The sequence below is a fragment of the Rhinoraja longicauda genome, chromosome 15, assembly GCF_053455715.1.
Source record: "Rhinoraja longicauda isolate Sanriku21f chromosome 15, sRhiLon1.1, whole genome shotgun sequence".
Lineage (NCBI taxonomy): Eukaryota > Metazoa > Chordata > Chondrichthyes > Rajiformes > Arhynchobatidae > Rhinoraja > Rhinoraja longicauda.
The window spans coordinates 28,227,641-28,246,616 of record NC_135967.1 but is presented as its reverse complement, the minus strand read 5'-3'; the positions used below and the strand labels follow the sequence as shown (position 1 = coordinate 28,246,616).

Genomic DNA, 18,976 nt, shown 5'->3' with positions numbered 1-18,976 from the left:
ATGTGGAAGATCTGAGGCATGATCGTTTCAGAAAATGCATTTTAATTTGTTCCAAGTTTCTGGTGGAATTACTTAGATTTTGTTGGCTTAATTAAAATTCTTGCATCAATGTTAAATCCTCACATTTTGATGCAATCCAACTAAAACCATTTTTAGATTTGGCACCTTACTATATTGCCTCAAAAGGCCTTAGGGTTTCACCATTATTATGCAAATCGAGTTGCAAACCAGCTGCAAATACAAAATTCTCCTGCTGCCAAATGTGTTATTGGATGAAGCTAATGACAAGTTTAGAGGCACCAGTTGCAAGACCAAATAAGCATATGAACAGACAAGCACAGAAATCAATAGTTTCAAATTTCCATTAATTTGAACAGACAGTTTAACAGATAACATTGCGTACTGCAAATTTTTCAGTCACAGCATCACACAATTAAGAGTACATCTTACAAAAATGGATATGGATGATTTTTATAATGGATCTCTGAAATAACTGAAATATTGCACCCATCAGAAAAGAATGTAGAAGTGTTGTTCTCTTTTACCGTGCACACAGGTGACCCTGGACAGATCTTTAGCAAAAGCAAAACTACAATCACTGTGATGCTGCAATTGCAGACCCAAAGCAATTGGTTTTTGCGATCAGATAGAAAACTAATATCAATTAGGTCAATTATTCCTTGAAAGTTTCAAGCATTAGTGATTAATCATAGATTAACTTTCATCATTCCAAGATCATCTATAATATAATTCCAAGTAACAATCTCTTCAAACAGAAATCAGATCACAAGGTAATAAACCCAGACTAGTTCAAAACTGAAATATTTAAATACATATTACTGACTGGCCATTGCATAAGTGTTTAAATCATGTACATTAAAAATTAAATATGGATGATAATTACCCATGAAATCTCAGCTATAAAACAATTATTCCATACATAAGTGCAGCACTGGACAAGACTTCAAATGAAATATCCAGAAAAATCAAGCTGCACAGGTAGACTGAACACACAAGAGACTGCAGGTGCTGCAATCTAGAGCCAAAAAACCCAATCTGCTAGAGGAGTACAGCAGGCCAGGCAGTATCTGGAGGAAAATTGACATATTATGGTAGGAAGAACTGCAGATGCTGGTTTACACCGAGATAGACACAAAATGCTGGAGTAACTCAGCGGGACTGGCAGCATCTCTGGATAAAGGGAATTGGTGATGTTTCGGGTCGAGAGCCTTCTTCAGACTCCGTCTGGTCTGAAGAAGGGTTTTGACCCGAAACATCACCCATTCCTTTTATCCAGAGATGGTGCCTGTCTCGCTGAGTTACTCCAGCATTTTGTATCTACGTCACATTTTGTGTTGGAACTTTTCTTCAGACCTGGCCTGCCGAATTCCCCCAGCACTTTGGTTTTTGTAGATAGGCTTACATTTTATTCTGCTCACATTAACATTTTGCTAATTACAGCAATAATTGTTAAACTTAAATATAATGACAATCATTCCATTAAAAAGTGTTATGTTTAAACAATTTATTTTTACCATTCAATGTAATGCAAAGTACAAGTGCAAAACCATCTTATACACAGCCACAATTTATATATTACAGATGTGAATTAATATGTTAACAATATTACGATTCTAGAATTTTATTTAATACATTCCCATTTTGTGCAATTTTAAAACTTGGACAGCAACCTGAATTCTTATCCTTTAAGGCTGGTGTGGGATGGGAGAGGTTTGGTTACAGGCAATAGTGTTTCATGAATCACTCATTAGCAAGATGAGACATACCACAGTGTTTGATGTGAGCACAATGAGGGATGTGCCAGTGGGCTATATAAAGGCCTCACATCATTATCCTGCAAATGTTTATGACATCCCATGTTCTTTTGGTCTATACACTATTTCAGATGTATTCAAAAGTATAAAAAAGGAATCATGGCATAGATCTAAGTAATATAGTGGATAATCATTTAAATTGTACTTGCCCGAAGATCACAAACCCCACTTTTTGTAAATTTGTGCTGATTAAAAGGCAAGAATATGACAGCCCAAGTACAAGTTGCAACATTAATGCCACTGAGCCGATACTTTAAAGTTCATAAAGCTACAGAAACATGGAACTAATATACAAGCTCAAATGTTAGTGGAAAGTGTTTTGAGTTGCAAATTTATGCTCGACAACAGCCCTTAAACAATATTTCTAATTATGGATTAAGACTTTGAAACTTGTTACTTCCAAGACTGATGCAAAACAGTATACATATCCCTCTGTACCAATGTACAACAATTAATAGCAACCTTGTCCAATGCATTTTACTCATGGATTGGGACAACTATGCCCAAACTGTTGACACAAATCAAAGATTTAAAAATTACCTTTTTGCAATCTAAATCCAGATGTAATTCCATAAGTGTCAATTTATGCAACAGGAACTGTACAAAAATAAGCAACGTCTAGCAAGAGCCTTATGAATATCAAATTGGGTAATCAATTTTATCTATAATTCTAATCCATAACCACTCAGTCACTCATTCCCCCCCAAAAGGGAAAATTACACGACCATAACTTGGAATTCATGCAAATCTAGATCCTGAAATGAAAAGGCAGTGCTCAGACTTTTTAAATAAAATACCCCATGAAATCAGAAGTTCTTACATGTTCTCCATCCACTGAAAAGGTCAGTAATTTTTCCAGGTGTAATGTTGATGGGAACTTGTTTCATGTTTCACTTGTTTTATAAAATGGGGCTTTATGCAAAACATGCAAAAGCTACACCCTATAGGCTATTTTTGAAGCTGGTTCAGATTCAATTTTATACAAAATAAACCACTGACACTTTCATTGCCTGTAAACAGATCAAACCAGCACAATGTATATAATAAAAAATATACAATAAGTTTGGTTAGCCAAAGCACTGCATTCAGCAGCATGAGCAGTAAGCATGTGTACACAATCACTATAGTATTTGTACTACGCCTGCTATATCTTGTTGAATGTCCTGTACATAAATACTGGCGACATAACTGGCATAAGAAACTTATTTACATTTTTACATTAGGCTAGCAATACTTGCCATTAATTTACAGCAACTCTGGTGACTGCTTAGCTTTTAATAATGCTTAATAAATTTCTGAAGATATGTAACACTTCATATATTTTTTTAACTGTTCTGAAGCAGCTGTTTAGTATTCCGACTACACAATTTGTAACAAGTGACTAAATAATTAGAACTCTCTTGGCGGCCAAGAAATATTATTTCCAAAAATGTTGCATAAAATTTTACCAAGGGACGTGAGGTGAAGGAAGTGGTGGTGCAAAGGAAAAGAATAAGCCCCGATTATTTTAGTGCTACTCTAGTGATGATATGGAAATCGCTGCACACCGTTTTAGAAATGTGCTCAACTGATTGACTCAACATGCACTATTAATTTTTAAAATGTTACAACGGCTTTTATTTCACAATCACTGAATAAAATATGGATTTGTGTTTCAGTTGTAATGCAGTACCTCCTCAATTAATATGAAAAGTATAAAAAATCTGAAATATAAGGCAATCAGAAACTAGCCTTTCAATGCATAATATTTGGAGTCTGAACAGATGAACACACAGATCTCTAATGAAATCCTCGTGCAGTGGTTAAAATAAGGGTTTTTTCTTCAGATTTTCCCTCCGTTTAATACGACTTTGGTTCCTATTTCTTTATGCAGGTTGGCCATGAGAGACCGCCACATGCTGCTGATACAATGATGTAAATGACAACCTGCAACACAAAATATTTAGTTGATGAAACAAAGTGGGTTTTAATCACAGTCTTCACTCCTTTCATATAACATCTTGTTTTTGATTTTGACTAAACAATACAGATGAATAGCACCCGGGTGAAGACTGAATGGGAAAGCAGAATAACAAGCAGCAATTAATTAGATGTTATACTTTTATATGACATACACCATTGTTCCACTGCACTAATAATTTATTCCACATTTCCTGAAAGTCTTATTCAGGAAATCTTAATAAGCTGAATGGGCTGTTCATCACCTTAACATTAATTGAAATATTTCAGCATCAATAACACCTTTCAGTATATGCAAATGTGTCAGTGGCAGAAATGAATACACCCACTGATGCTTTACTCTATGTATTATATGCTGCTTCTTATTTTTCCTTGCTTCATTCTTTTAAGCACCAAGATAAACCAACCCTGGCTTAGAGGGGAAAAATAACATTTTGACGGTTCAAAAAAATTCAATCGTAAGGGAGTTCATCAATATAGGCATTTGAAAACAAGCATGTTGCTAAGAGGGATAGTGTAGTTTCTCCACTGGAACTTAAAATTACAATAAACATATTAGCCGGGTGCAAATCCCCATTTAGTCAGTAATACACAACATATTTTGAAAGTGGTTCCTTCCCAAAGTCTAATTTCAGAAACTACAATCACACCAAGGGAGAAGGGGTCAAGGAAAGAGCGTTCATATCACAGCCTTGTTTCCACCAACCTTTCCACCACTACACACAAGTGCAAGAAGCACAAGACGCCATTGTATGCAGATGCCGAGAAGTGTGTTCATTTTCTAATCGTGTGATGTGGACTCCATAAGAAGACCAACGGAGAAGAACAAAACTTCTATTGACAGGATGTTCTGATCTCATTAAACATCAGATGTTTATCAATGAGGCATTGTTGGTGAACTGAAGTGGACAAGTGCCAATTCCTCCTTTGACTTGGTCATTTGACAATTAGTCAGGAAACTGAACTTCTAGGTGGATCAACCATTAATTTTAAACACGTCTTTCCCTTTGTAATAACTCAATGAGCTGAAGAGTTAAGGAATTATTTTTTTAAAGTTTGCCTTGCAGCTGAGGAATTAATACTCCAACCATCTCTTAAAGACTCCAGGCAGGAGCAGACATTTCAGAGGAGCCCCCCGCCCGTGATTTGACTTGCATAATTTTATGTTGCAAGGGGACCTTATCATAAAGAATTGAGAAATATACTTACAATTGCTACAATAGCAATAACAATGGTCAACTTGAGGTTTTTCATGCACATTGCTCTGGCTAGGTTTCTGCTGGTGGTTTTAAATGTGACCGACTGCAAACAAAAAAAATGCATTTAATTTTGAATCCTAAGTAATATAGAGAAAATGTAAAATCAATAGCTTCCATGGGCACAATATACATATTACATAAGAAAAACAACGACATCAAGGATAAGAGCACATAAAAATCACATTAATCCACTATTTAGAGGTTAATTAAAAAGGTAATAATCAGACAGATCTAATATCTATAGCTGTAAAGAACAGCTGTTTTAGGGTTGCAATGAAGGATTTGATTTCTGTTCACTAAAGCTTCCCCAAGTTCGGAGGGTAGATCCGTTGACATCAAGCAACAAAAACTAATTTTATGATATTTTGTTTTTTCTTTTTCTAGAGCAGTCATAATGTGATTTTATGAGTGAAATGGTAGTGGTGAATAGCCACCTTGAGATCATTCTTCGCATCTCAGTGGGGTTTCAGATCTCCAGCAAAATATAAATTAAAAATAATTTATTAAGAATAACATTTACCCTGAAAATTATGACTTATGGAACATTCCAAAGTGCCTTTTTCCAATAATAAATACACCTCCAGGTAGAGCTTTGTCAACTATGATTAAATGTCTAAAATGAAAACTGTACTATTCTGTATTAGAGCACTGTACTCAACATTTGAAATTCTGTTCCATTGAGTTCAAAGAGTACGATTTGCGTAATATCACGTTATATCTGATGGAGGATGAATTTCTACCCCTGACACTTCCTCAACTACCAACTTGGGTTTGACAAGATACTTTTGAAATCATCCAAGAGATCAAAAGGTGACTTTGTATTTTGGTGCTAGGTACAAGGAAGTAATTGAATACTCACAGAATCCACTAAATTATCAGTTTTGTCAATCAGCAGCTCTAATTTTTCACCTCTTTGGGCCACCAAATCTGCAAATGGGAAAAGTTGCAATGTCAATTGTGATACATGTTTGTGTCGAACACAATGCCAAGCTAAACTGATCTCCTCTGCCTGTACATGGTCCATTTCCACCTATTCTTTGCACTTCCATGTACCTATCTAAAAGCCTCTCAAATGCCACTATCGTATCTGCTACCACCACCACCCCTGGCAATGCATTCCAGACCCCTACCACTGTGTAAAAAACACTTGCCCTGCACATCTTTAAACTTTGCCCCTTTCACCTTAAATTTATGCCCTCCAGTCCTTAACATTTCCACCATGGGGAAAAAAAAGTTCTGACTGTCTACCCTATCTGTGCCTTACATAATTTTATAAACTTCTATCAAGACTCCCTTCAACCTCCAAAGTTCCAGAGAAAATTTAAAATATATGGAAGCAGAGTTACTGAAAAGTTAAATATATTGCAAGCTACTTTTAATGTCATAAAATTGATTCAGTCAACAGCAAAACATTATATGGTGTAAAAACAGTAGCAGCTGACAATCCAATGATGTTACACAGTGGCACGTTGCAGTGCAGCAGAGTGGGGTATCAGGGGGTCACGTCATTACAAGTTACTCAAATCTTGAGTCCAAGGTTTTTGTGCATGTCCGGGCTGGCATCACTAATCTTAATGGCTGGTTGTAAGCTGCAATTACTGTACATTAACATAGTCAGGAAAATTAGACTTTCAAAACTGAAGACTAAACATTCTCGATATTCATACATACCAATATTTCGGACCATGATGCCTTTTAACTCATCTACTTGTGTTTGAGTCTCTGAAATGCGATCAGAGTTCTTGTTTTCTGATAAGTGTTTCTGAAATCACATGCGAAAATTGAATGCTCAGATTTATATCCACATGACACAAGTAACCTTGGTTCAAACTGCTGTTCAGACAACCCATTGCAAGAAGCCATTGGCGAATGCCAGCTGGCAAAGCATCAGTTCCAGTCACTTCTACTGCTTCTGGCAGAGAAATGTTTCTTCATTAAAAAGAATAACATGGTAAAAAGAATTGCTCAGTCTGGAGGGCAGTGAATGTCCCAACTTTTCATGCCTATTCAGCTCTAAAACAATATATTTGAATAAGACGAATGATTTGTTTTACTGCACGGTCACGGGACTAGTTCACATAAACTAGTTATCCAATTTGATGCCCTCAAAACCATTTACTGTCACAAAAAGTACATAGAAATCAACCTGATCAATAATGGAGTATTTTCCAGCTCAATGAACTTGCCGTTGTCTCTCTTCTGTTCGTAATTCTCCTCTTCAATTACTGATATCCTGGTCATCACCCAACCTCCAGTTTATACTATCGCACAACTCATACAATCCCCACCTTCCCTAAGTCTATGACATCCTATTTCAAAATACACAGAGCTATCCAAGTGAAATATTATCTCTACAGACAATCCTTACCCACTATCTACACCAGGCCTTGATACCGCAACCTCCACCATGCCGGTCTTCAAATCTTTGCTTTCAGTGTCTCCTTCACCTCACATCCTCCTATCTTCATCTGATGCCCCCTCCTCCCAGCCCCATTGTTGCACAGACCCTCATGGCTGATCTATTTCAATGTCATTTTCAGCCCTATTCCCCCCTCCGATTCCTTAAATATCTAAAAACGTAATCTCCCTTTTGAATGAAATCAATAACTAATTTCCACAGTTCCAAGGACAGGGAACACAAAACACTTATCACACTTTGAGCAAAGAAATTTCTCCTTGTTTCAATCCTAAGTGACCTACCCTTAAGTGGGGGATACAGCTTCATTATGAAGTCCTCAGTCAGGATAAATCTCCCAGCATTTATCCCATTGTGCCTGTTAAGAATTTTGCACACTTTAGTAAGATTACCTTCCGTTGTAAAATGTGAATAGAGAAATAGACTAGCCCACTCAATATCTCCTCATATCCGACCTGCCATTAGTGGACAGAGTCCACTGAATCTTCGCAAGAATATCCTTTTGGGCACAGGACTCCAGGCACGGAGTCATTAAGGCCTTATACAATTATAACAAGAAATCCATACACCAGTAGTCCAATACTCCAGCAGTACAAACCAACACATCTTTTGTCTTTTTTATTTATTCAAGTGAATAACCTCACATTATACTTCATCGGCCAAGGTGATACCCATTCACTTGGCCTGTCTATATCCTCTCAAAGGTTGTTTGCATGCTCGTCACCACTTTCATTCCCATCAAATTCCATGACATCGGCAACTGATCACAAGGGTGTCCACATCACCCACAAAACTAATGACAACTGCTGGAATAACCAAGGCACATTCCATTACTATTTCTATCAAGTGTTTGAATGTCAAACTTGGCACAAAGTTCATCATAGACTATCAGAAGGTAGTGATCCCTGCTCTCCTACAGATGGGACTACCTATAGCAAGCACCTCAAAGCCCGAGATAGATATCACCAATGCTGTACCTGCAACAAAAGAAAAACAGCTAAATCCACCAGTGAGATACACAAACCAGTGGCAACGTCCTCCTTTAATTGAACATCAATATGCCTTGAATTTTATATTTTAAATGATATACTGAGTACAGAGTATTCAGTTTTACCATCAAAAGTTATTTCCTACCAGGAATACAACTGTCCTTGGCTAGCTAGTGTCTGACAGACTGCAGAAAACAAAGATGCACTCACCATTTGTGCAGCCAACACACTGGAGAATTCACTGTTCATGGCATAAGGCAAGGCAGTTTGTGCCCTTGAACCATACGTAGTTTGAAATCGTTTCTTTATTTCACTTAGAAAGGTAAATGCTCTTGATCGTTCAAAATCCTAAAAAGAAAAATAACTTTAATATTTGAAAGAAAAAGGACTTTATAGCTATAGTGTGAATGACACAATAACAATCCTTTCTCAATGCCAATATAGGCCTATCCTTTCATATCATATCATATATATACAGCGCGGAAACAGGCCCTTTCGGCCCACCAAGTCCGCGTCGCCCAGCGATCCCCGTACATTAACACTATCCTACACCCACTAGGGACAATTTTTTTTACATTTGCCCAGCCAATTAACCTACATACCTGTACGTCTTTGGAGTGTAGGAGGAAACCGAAGATCTTGGAGAAAACCCACGCAGGTCACGGGGAGAACGTACAAACTCCTTACAGTGCAGCACCCATAGTCAGGATTGAACCTGAGTCTCCGGCGCTGCATTCGCTGTAAAGCAGCAACTCTACCGCTGCGCTACCGTGCCGCCCTTCTTTAACATTAGTGTACATCAACCAGGACAGACAAAATGCTTAGCATTCAATAGTCAGATCACTAAGATTAAAATATATTCTCACACCACCCAAAAGAAAACTATCAATATAATCTCCAAATAATAATCTTTCACCAAAAGTGAACATAGATGCAGTTTGAACAGCCTACGTAACACATTCAGCCCATATAACAAATTTAACTATCAGCCTCAAATCCACCAAATGTGACTTCTTTAGTTGTTATACTTACATCATCAGTGATACACAGGTATATTATTCTATCTTGGCAAATGTAATGAAATAGATAACTGTGGAAGAGAAGAAATCTGTTGGTATGCAATAACGGCTGGTTAAGCAGTTACAGTGCCCTTCATAATGTTTGGGACAAAGACCCATCATTTATTTATTTGCCTCTGTACTCCACAATTTAAGATTTGTAAGAGAAAAAAAATCACATGTGCTTAAAGTGCACGTTGTCAGATTTTAATAAAGGCCATTTTTATACATTTTGGTTTCACCATGTAAAAATTACAGCAGTGTTTATGCATAGTCCCCCCATTTCAGGACACCATCCTGTTTGGGACACAGCAATATAAATGAAAGTAGTCATATTTAGTATTTTATTGCATATCCTTTGCATGCAATCATGACTGCTTGAAGTCTGCGATTCATGGACAGCACCAGTTGCTGGGTGTCTTCTCTGGTGATACTCCTTTGTTGCTTTAGCAGTATGTTTGGGATCATTGTCTTGCTGTAGAATGAACCGCCGACCAATGAGTTTTGAGGCATTTGTTTGAACAAGCAGATAGGATGTGTCTATACAAATCAGAATTAATTATGCTACTACCATCAGCAGTTGTACCATTAATGAAGATAAGTGAGCCAGTACCTTCAGCAGTCATACATGCCCAGGCCATAACACCCCCACCACTGTGTTTCAGAAATGAGGTGGTATGCTTTGGATCTTGGGCAGTTCCTTCTCTCCTCCATACTTTGCTCTTGCCATCACTCTGATACAAGTTAATTTTCATCTCATCTGTCCACAAGACCTTTTTTCCAGAACTGTGGTTGCTCTTTTAAGTACTTTTTGGCAAACTGTAACCCAGCCATCCTATTTTTGTGCTAACCAGTAGTTTGTATCTTGCAGTGTGGTCTCTGTATTTCTGTTCATGAAGTCTTCTGTGGACAGTGGTCATTGACAAATCCACACCGGACACCTGAAGAGTGTTTCTGATCTGACGGACAGGTGTTTGGGGTTTTTCTTTATTATAGAGAGAACTTTTCTGTCATCAGCTGTGGAGGTGTTCCTTGGCCTGCCAGTCCCTTTGCGATTAGTGAGCTCACCAGTGCTCTCTTTCTTCTTAATGATGTTCCAAACAGTTGATTTTGGTAAGCCTAAGATTTGGCTGATGTCTCTAACAGTTTTATTCTTGTTTCGCAGTCTAATAATGGCTTCTTTGACTTTCATTGGCACAACTTTGGTCCTCATGTTGATAAACAGCAATAAAAGTTTTCAAAGGTGATGGAAAGATTGGAGAAAGACTAGCTCTCTTATACCTGCATTAAGGAGGCAATTAAACACACCTGAGCAATTACAAATGCATGTGAAGGCATGTGTCCCAAACATTATGATGCCCTGAAATGGGGAGACTATGTATGACCACAGCTGTAATTTCTACATGATGAAACCAAAAATGTATAAAAATACCCTTTAATAAAATCTGACAATGTGCACATTAACCACGTGATTTTTTTCTATTACAAATCTCAAATTGTGGAGCACAGACACAAATAAATAAATGATGGGTCTTTGTCCCAAACATTATGGAGGGCACCGTATACTATTCATTTTGCAATAATGACAGTATGTTGCAATTAACAGCTTGCAGTGTGACAGAGATGGGGAAAATACAACATACATTTATGTAACAAATCAATATCTGAACTATTCCACGGTTACATGATACCTTGCAGATTTTATGAATAAAGAGACATGTGAACCTTTAGGCAGAATATAAAAATTTACATAAGGATATTACTGATGCAGTGTGAAGGGAATTTGTGACTTTTGATGACAGGCAGAAGGAGTGTGGAATAGGTGTGATGAAACATGTAACCAAAATTTTTTTTAAATGTTTGATGGTGGAAGGTAGTTGATGAGAACAACCAACACAAACCACCCAGCCCACCCAAAAAGCAGATTACATCATGGGAAATATGCTTTATCATTGAAAATTGCATTAAGTATTGAGACGTTTTCAAAACTGATTAATTGTGGCACTCTAGCATTGTTAGGAAGCCGAGTCAATGAGTAAGTGCAAATCCTTATGGCTAAAGAGCAAATTCAAACAAAAATTCTGACTTTCAGAGGAAACCAATAAAAGGCAGAATTTGAAAAAAATGATTAGGTGATACCTGGAATAAATAAGGACAATAAAGCAGTTATTTTTCCAAATGTAGAAAACAACAGTCTTAGCAACAGACAAATGTGGGCAAGAACTGCATTAAGAGATTATAGTATCAGAAGCAAAGTAGAAACAAGGAACTGCAGATGCTGGTTTACAAATAAAGACAAAAGTGCTGGAGTAACTCAGTGGGTCAGACAACATCTCTGGAGAACATGGATAGGTGACCTTCCGGGTCAGGACCCAACCTGACATGTCACCAATCCAAGTTCTGCAGAGATGCTACCTGACCTGTTGAGTTACTCCAACATTGTCTTTTAAAAAAATGGTATTAGAAGAGTGCAACTATAACGACAAAAGCAAAGTCGTCAAACAACACAGGTATTCTCAGCTACCCAAAAGCCAAAAACTAATGATAGATGCCTGAAACCCCCCCCTCCAAAATTGCTCAAAATAATTGGATTGGGCAACAAATATTTCAGCACAGATTCTGCTAGCAGATGCTGCCCAGACCTGCATTTTCTGTTTTCATTGCTGGCTGTAACAAATGTATCCAATTGGTCAACTTGCTATCCAAATGCATTGGCTATACATAATTTTAGAACAACCAAATTTTATATTTTTCCCCAAGAATCTGTCCTGAAATAGGTAATACATAGTCTGAAGAAGGGTCTCGACCCGAAATGTCATCCACTCCTTCCCTCCAAAGATGCTACCTGTCCCGCTGAGTTACTCCAGCTTTTTATGTCTATCTTCAGTTTAAACCAGCATCTGCTGTTCCTTCTTACACAATGCATCTTTCACTGTAGATTATACAAACATTTATGATGTTCCCTTGCAGGGAATAAGTGGTTCAGAGTTGAGCACTTGGATGCATCCAGATGCAACACTAACTGTAAGCATGAAAAGTTTATCTTCCCTAATGCTCATTAAATATTAACCTGGGCTCATTGCAAAATGCACTAAATTCGATAACGACATTTACACTCAAAAGGCATAGATAAGCTGAAATGGGTAAAGGAATATGCAAAAGATATGTCTAAAACTCTTCATGGTCTGGCTGTGCCTATCTCTCAATCTCTAGCCTTATTCCCTCCTTTCCAAAACAACACAGCTCTCATTTTGGCTCATATGCAAGACCTAAAGGATGGTGCATGCTGAGTAACACTAATGCTGCAGGGTAGAAATTTACATCTTATAAACAAATCTCAAACTAGTTGACTAAAATGGGAAAAGACTCAAAACCATCACTTTCATAAACAAAGCATGTTGAAAATCAGGATTTCCTATATTAGTAGGTCTTTTTTTAAAAGAAAATAAAAATGCTTGAAACACTTGGTTAGCCAGCATCTGTTAACATTTCAGGGCCTTGAAAACATGAACTATTCCCCTTTCCATTCCTTTCTATTAACTATTCATCTTTCCAAAGATGTTGCCTCAGCAGTTTTAAATACATGGTTGGCTTGGTGGTTATGAATTATTCCATTACTTGACAATATTCTTGAGTACAAATGAGGAAATAACAACAAGAATCTTGATAAAGATAAAGTTGTGGAAATAAATCAGAGACCTGAATGAAGTCTTAAAAGGAATTGGGATTTCTGTCAGATATAATATTCACAAAGCAAGAATTCAATGTATACAAATAATTCAAGTGAAAGGCTTTAAAACATTATTACAATCTTAATCGATAACCCTTGTGCTTGTAACTTTCTCAGAACCAAGGTTTTGGCACTTACTTTCCATGGGAGTAGGTCAATTTATTATTTTCAGATGGGATTTTTGCTAGAATCTGCTCAGTCACTTCCAAAAAGTTTCCTCCACAGAAGGCATTTTTTGCAAGTATTGTAGTTCCTCTTGCAACCACCGCAAACAAGATAGCCATAACTCCTCTCAAAAAGGAGCTGCAAGATACAAGAGAAAATTATATGTTACTTGTAATGACTGCACTCCAACAGATTAAATCCACCTATCATCACAATGTTAAGTCAGAGATCACCGTTCACATCATGTGTAGATATTTTTTGTTAATAAATAGCTACATAGATAAGCAATGGAAAAGTTAAAATATTGAAATATCAAATCAGTATATAAATGGAAAAAGGACATTTAACACTGATCTTCATTCACATCCAGCACATATTCAATGCAAATACAGTATACCAATAATATCTTGCTGAGCAAGATATTACTTATTAATGAAAAACAAATTTTAAAATGATTCCAAAAAATTAAAACACTTTAAAATAAGAAAATAAAACAGCAGGCCAAGGATTACCAATACTTGGCCAGGAGTAGCATCATGAAATATGAAAGAGAGAACTTCAGTTGGAGGGGTTTCAGGACAGTATTCCATAACTGGATACTTCACTGTAAGTCATAAAGTGAGGGGACTGAGAGGCAGGAGGAGTGCCTCTTGTTTGGGATTCATTGGAGTGTTATGAAACCATTAGGCACAGCAACGAAATAAAGAACAAACATGTATTCTGTCCAAGTGCAAGAGTCCTGCACGATAAGAAGTTATTTGTTTAGTATCAATTTTCCATGGATCCAGTTTTCACTTTCATTTTGTTGACTGCAAGAACCATAGTGTCATATTACTTAGTTCAAAGCTTTTACCAACTAATCTATAAGAAAGGTTATCTAATAAACAGTATTGAAGACTTTAATTTGACCAAACGTGTATAAAATCTAAGAGACACTAGGAATTGCAGATAGACACAAAATGCTAGAGTAACTCAACGGGACAAGCAGCATCTCTGGAGAGAGTGGATGGGTGACGTTTCGGATCGAAACCCTTTTTTTTGTAAACCAGCATCTGCAATCCCCAGTGTAAGAAGGAACTGCTGTTGCTGGTTTAAACCAAAGATAGACACAAAATACTGGAGTAATTCAGCGAGACAGGCAGCATCTCCGGAGAAAGGGAATGGGCGACGTTTTGTTTGGGTCTAGACCCATCTTCAGACCAAACTACAAAAAAGGACACGTCCTGGACTAACTCGGTGGGTCAGGCAGCATCTCGTGTCTGAAACAGATCTTATTTATTTCCTTTTCAGGTAGCATTTTCATTTCTGAACCAGTTATAGTTTAACGGTAACATACACAGTTTAAAATAAATAATCCGCGAACTATAAAAATCCAGCTGTTTAGGGATGCCTGGAATTTAAAGTACTTGAATACACCTTTAGCATCTTGGCAACCTACACTTTAAAGAATTACCCCGCAAACTTGGCAATAACAACGCTGTTTGGAATTTTCCACTGTGGAAAGCCGAAGAAATCTTGCTTTTGCAGGAATTTCGGTGATAACGCCTGTGCACTAAATCTTCCTTGCCCTGCCTGGCGACTGACCAGCACCGGTACCTTTCCAAGGCCTTGTTGTGCTGAAACAACTCCCTCTCCACACACTTCCGGTCAGGTGCCGCTCCGGAGCCCGCCCGGCTTCACACACTGCGCACGCGCGGGCTCCGAGCCAACCCGAGCGGCGAGATGGGGATGCCTGGCATTGTGGGAAGTGTAGTTTCTGCAACGAACCAATGACAGGCGTCGCGTGTGGGAAGGAACTGCAGATGCTGGTTATACACCGCAGATGGACACAAAACACTGGAGTAACTCAGCAGGACAGGCAGCACCTCTGGAGAAAAGGAATGGGTGACGTTTCGCGTCAAGACCCTTCTTCAGACTGAGCGTCAGGGGAGACACCGAGATAAGGAAGTGTAAGGTGTGAAAATGAGACATCAAAGGGGATGCAGTTGAAGTGGATGTTGGAAGAAACTGCGATGCTGGTTTACACCGAAGATAGACACAAAATACTGGAGCAACATTGTCCTTCTGATTAATTTTACTGATTGTATGCATCCTTGTTACCTTCCCCTCAGCCAACAATGAACCATTCTCCATTTCCTTATCAGCATCTGCTTTGATCTGTTGTTTTCACACCTTACCCTTCCAGATCTCTAGACCTTCTCCTAGGGGTGCCAACTTCCTCACTCCCAAATACGGGACAAGGTGACGTCACCACCCCGCGCTCCACGTGACCTCACCCAGCCAGCAGCCACGTGCTCCTGCTCCACCAATGGCGGCCGCCCGCGCCGGGAGGCGGGTTGCTACGCAAGCTCGGCCACATTCGAATCAAGTTATCAGTGGACTGTACATAGTCTGATGGATGCAAAATGAGCCTGTGAAACAAAAGCCCAGCATGCCAGGCAACGGGGCTGGTCTTGTTCAGCAAGGACATACACCAGTTGACCCCTGTTAAAAATGATACTCCACACCAAATTCTTACGGAGTATAGCGATCTCCTTACTGACGAGCTTGGAAAGCTACCCATTCAATGACACTGGACCCGGATGTGAGACCTGTTGTTCATCCTGCACATCGCATTCCTATGACTATGCAGGACCAGGTCAAAGCTGAGTTGGACAGGATGCAGGCATTGGCTGTCATCAAACCGGTGACGGAGCCGACCGATGTGTGTCATCTGTGATTGCGGCCAACAAAAAGAACAAACAAGAAATCCGTATATGCATCAATCCGAAGGACCTGAATGCTGCTCTGAAAAGGCCACACCACCCCATGCGCAGGGTGAAAGAAGTGGCTGCACACATGGCAAAATCAACGGTATTTTCTGTGTTGGATGCCAAGAGCTCTTTCAGATTCCGCTCGATTATAAATCTTCATTGCTAACCACTTTCAGCACTCCTTTTGGCCACTACAGGTTTTTACGGATGCCGTTCGGACTCAACTCAACTCAGTGAGGTGTTCCAGCGTACCATGGAACAGATAGGTATCCCTGTGCAGTCATTGTTGACGACATCATCATTGCGGGTAAAAAAGTTGTGGAACATGATGCAAATTCGAGACGGGTGCTTAACCGTGCGAGAGAGGTGCATTTGAAGCTTAATCCTCTCAAATGCAAGTTCCGGGTGAACCAGGTTAGCTGTTGGGCACATCTTTAGCCAAAGGCGTTAAAGCTGACCCCTCCAAAACTTTGGCTATCGGTGAGACGACGGCGCCGGCAGATGTCCCCGTTTTGCAAAGGTTTCTGGGGAGGGTCAACTACCTCGGTAAATTTATTCCCAAATTCAGCCAGCTATCGGCTCCCCTGTGACAGCTCACTCAAAGATACTGCCTGGGTGGCATGAGCAGCAGCAACATGCCTTTGACGCACTGAAATGGCATATGTCTTGCCTGCCTGTCTTATCACAGTATGGCCTTGGTGGGGCATGTCTGCAGAAAGGAAGGCCTGTTGCATATGCTTCACGGACTATGACAGACACAGAGACTAGGTATGCTCAAATTGAGAAAGAGTTGTTGGCGGTGATTTTTGCGTGTGCCAAGTTCAACGACTATATGGCAAGCCTGTGACCATAGAAACGGATCACCAACCACAGGTCACCATTCTGAACAAGCCCATACATGCGGCTCCAACAAGACTTCAGCGGATGATGCTACGACTTCAGAAGTACAGCATCACCCTTGTTTACAAATGTGGAAAATCTATGTACCTGGCAGACACTCTGTCTCGGGCTCCCAGGAAATCTACAGCCCAGCATGCAGCCGAGAAGGACAGCTTCGATGTTATGGTGGTCAATCACATTTCTTCGCCTCGCCTGGAGGAATTGAGGTTGCACACGGCAGAGGACGCGACTTTACAGACACTCACCACCATCATCAAACGTGGATGGCCCAGCAAACAACGCATGCTTCCGCATGCTTTTCAGCTGTATTTCCCTTTCAGGGATGAATTAACCATTGAAGATGGAGTTGTAATGAAGGGCCACAAAGCGGCTATCCCGGTCTCACTACAAAAAGAGTATGTTGGCATCATGTACAGGGGGCATCCTGGGGCAGAAGCCACAGTGAGAAGAGCAAGGGACATGGTCTTCTGTCATGCGATGATAGAATATGGCAATCAGGAGGTACAATCATGTACTGTATGCAACAGTACCAAACCACACCAACAGAGGGAACCACTTCAGCTGCATCCAGTTCCAGAATTGTTCATGGTGGCAACTGATATTTTTGAGTGGCACAGTCAACAGTACCTGGTGCTAGTAGACTCATATTCTGGCTGGTATGAGATTGACCTGCTTCGCACCACTACTTCAACAGCGGTTATTACTAAACTAAAGAGACACTTTTCGGTCCATGGAACACCACATACTCTCTTGTCAGACAAAGCTGGGCAGTTTAAAGATTTCGCTAAACAGTGGGACTTTACTCACGTCACCTGCAGCCCGGATATCCCCAGTCGAATGGGTTGGCTGAACGGGCAGTCCACAGTGTGAAACAAGTCATGGAAAAATCTTACAGTCGAACGACTTCCTTGATCTCCTTAATCTCAGAAATGTGCCATGTGACGCAACGCTTGGATCTCCAGCGCAAAGACTGATGTCAAGACAAACGCGCACTACCCTTCCAGTCTCAAATAAACTGCTGGAACCACACATGTGTAAGCCTCAAGAGGTCCAGGCTCAACTTCTCAATAAAAGGCTGGCACAGAAGGCGTGCTATGATCAGTCAAGTCAACCACTCCAGCCTTTGGTGGAAGGGCAGGTTTTCCGGTTACAGACCCCACACAGCTACAATCGTATGGGCGTAGTAAAGGAGACATGCCAAGAGCCCAGATCTTGCATTGTACAATCGGAAGGAGGGTTCTACAGGAGGAATCGAAGACACCTTTTGCCCTTAGATGAACCTGTCACGTAACTTCATACAGCTTAACATATTAAAAAAAAGTTATTTACTAACTGAATGAGTTGTCATTAGTTGCTGAAAATCAAAACAACTGCAGATGCTGGAAACCTGAAATAAAAACTGGAATGATGGAGATATTCAGCAATCAGGCTAGAAAGAGAAAATTAACTTTCAGATTTGTCAAGAGGGCAGACAGCATCTATTTCCTCAGACGCTGTCAGACCTGCTGAATGTTTCCAGCATTTTCTTCTTTATCATTTGGATATTAATTGAAGCTTTAAGAGCCCAAAAATGCTACACGCAGGGGGAAACAAATGATTTAAAGGACAAATAAAAGGTGTGTACTTTGGTTACCATCAGCTATGCAGAAAGTTTATCTGAGACGTTTCAGTAGTTCACCAACATGGACTGCAATTCCCAGCATTCACTGTGGACGTGACGCGTAACGTGCGCGCCCCGTGATGGGGATTGATCAGCAGCGACAGCATGGCAACGGCGGAGGGAGTAAAGACACCTGTGTTGGAAATGGTGAGAATAATGTTCGCATTTATTGAAAGAATAACATTGTGCGCAGGCTAACTATCCTGTAATAAGTACTTTAAACGAATAGGTTCAGGGAATTAAGTAGCACAG

At 39.6% G+C, this 18,976-nt stretch overlaps 2 protein-coding genes across 9 annotated transcripts in view; one reads left to right on the top strand and one right to left on the bottom strand.

Moving 5' to 3' along the window:
- Positions 1 to 1,273: 1,273 nt before the first annotated feature.
- On the bottom strand, positions 1,274 to 15,080 carry sybl1 (synaptobrevin-like 1). Of its 3 annotated transcripts, none has more exons than XM_078412369.1 (8): positions 15,008 to 15,080; positions 13,385 to 13,549; positions 9,491 to 9,548; positions 8,669 to 8,806; positions 6,725 to 6,815; positions 5,913 to 5,980; positions 5,004 to 5,096; positions 1,274 to 3,761 (listed from the first exon to the last, which is right to left on the bottom strand). In XM_078412369.1, the coding sequence occupies exons 2-8, from the start codon at positions 13,528 to 13,530 to the stop codon at positions 3,693 to 3,695; spliced, it is 663 nt and encodes a 220-aa protein (XP_078268495.1). In that variant the 5' UTR covers positions 13,531 to 13,549; positions 15,008 to 15,080; the 3' UTR covers positions 1,274 to 3,692. The 3 variants fall into 3 exon arrangements, with proteins under 3 accessions (XP_078268495.1, XP_078268492.1, XP_078268494.1); XM_078412366.1 differs by having other exon boundaries at positions 14,850 to 15,059; XM_078412368.1 differs by having other exon boundaries at positions 14,865 to 15,059.
- An 869-nt stretch (positions 15,081 to 15,949) lies between these two features.
- The window catches only part of polr1d (RNA polymerase I and III subunit D), a 20,447-nt gene continuing 17,420 nt past the window's right edge, over positions 15,950 to 18,976 (top strand). For 2 of the 6 annotated variants that reach the window (XR_013548159.1, XR_013548158.1), the window contains exon 1: positions 15,950 to 18,871. Coding sequence is in view for 2 of the 6 variants with exons in the window: in XM_078412365.1 (XP_078268491.1) it covers positions 18,830 to 18,871 (42 nt within the window). In the remaining 4 variants the exon portion in view is untranslated. The remainder of the gene's footprint in view (positions 18,872 to 18,976) is intronic. The other 4 variants (XR_013548160.1, XM_078412363.1, XM_078412365.1 and 1 more) reach the window with 3 other exon arrangements.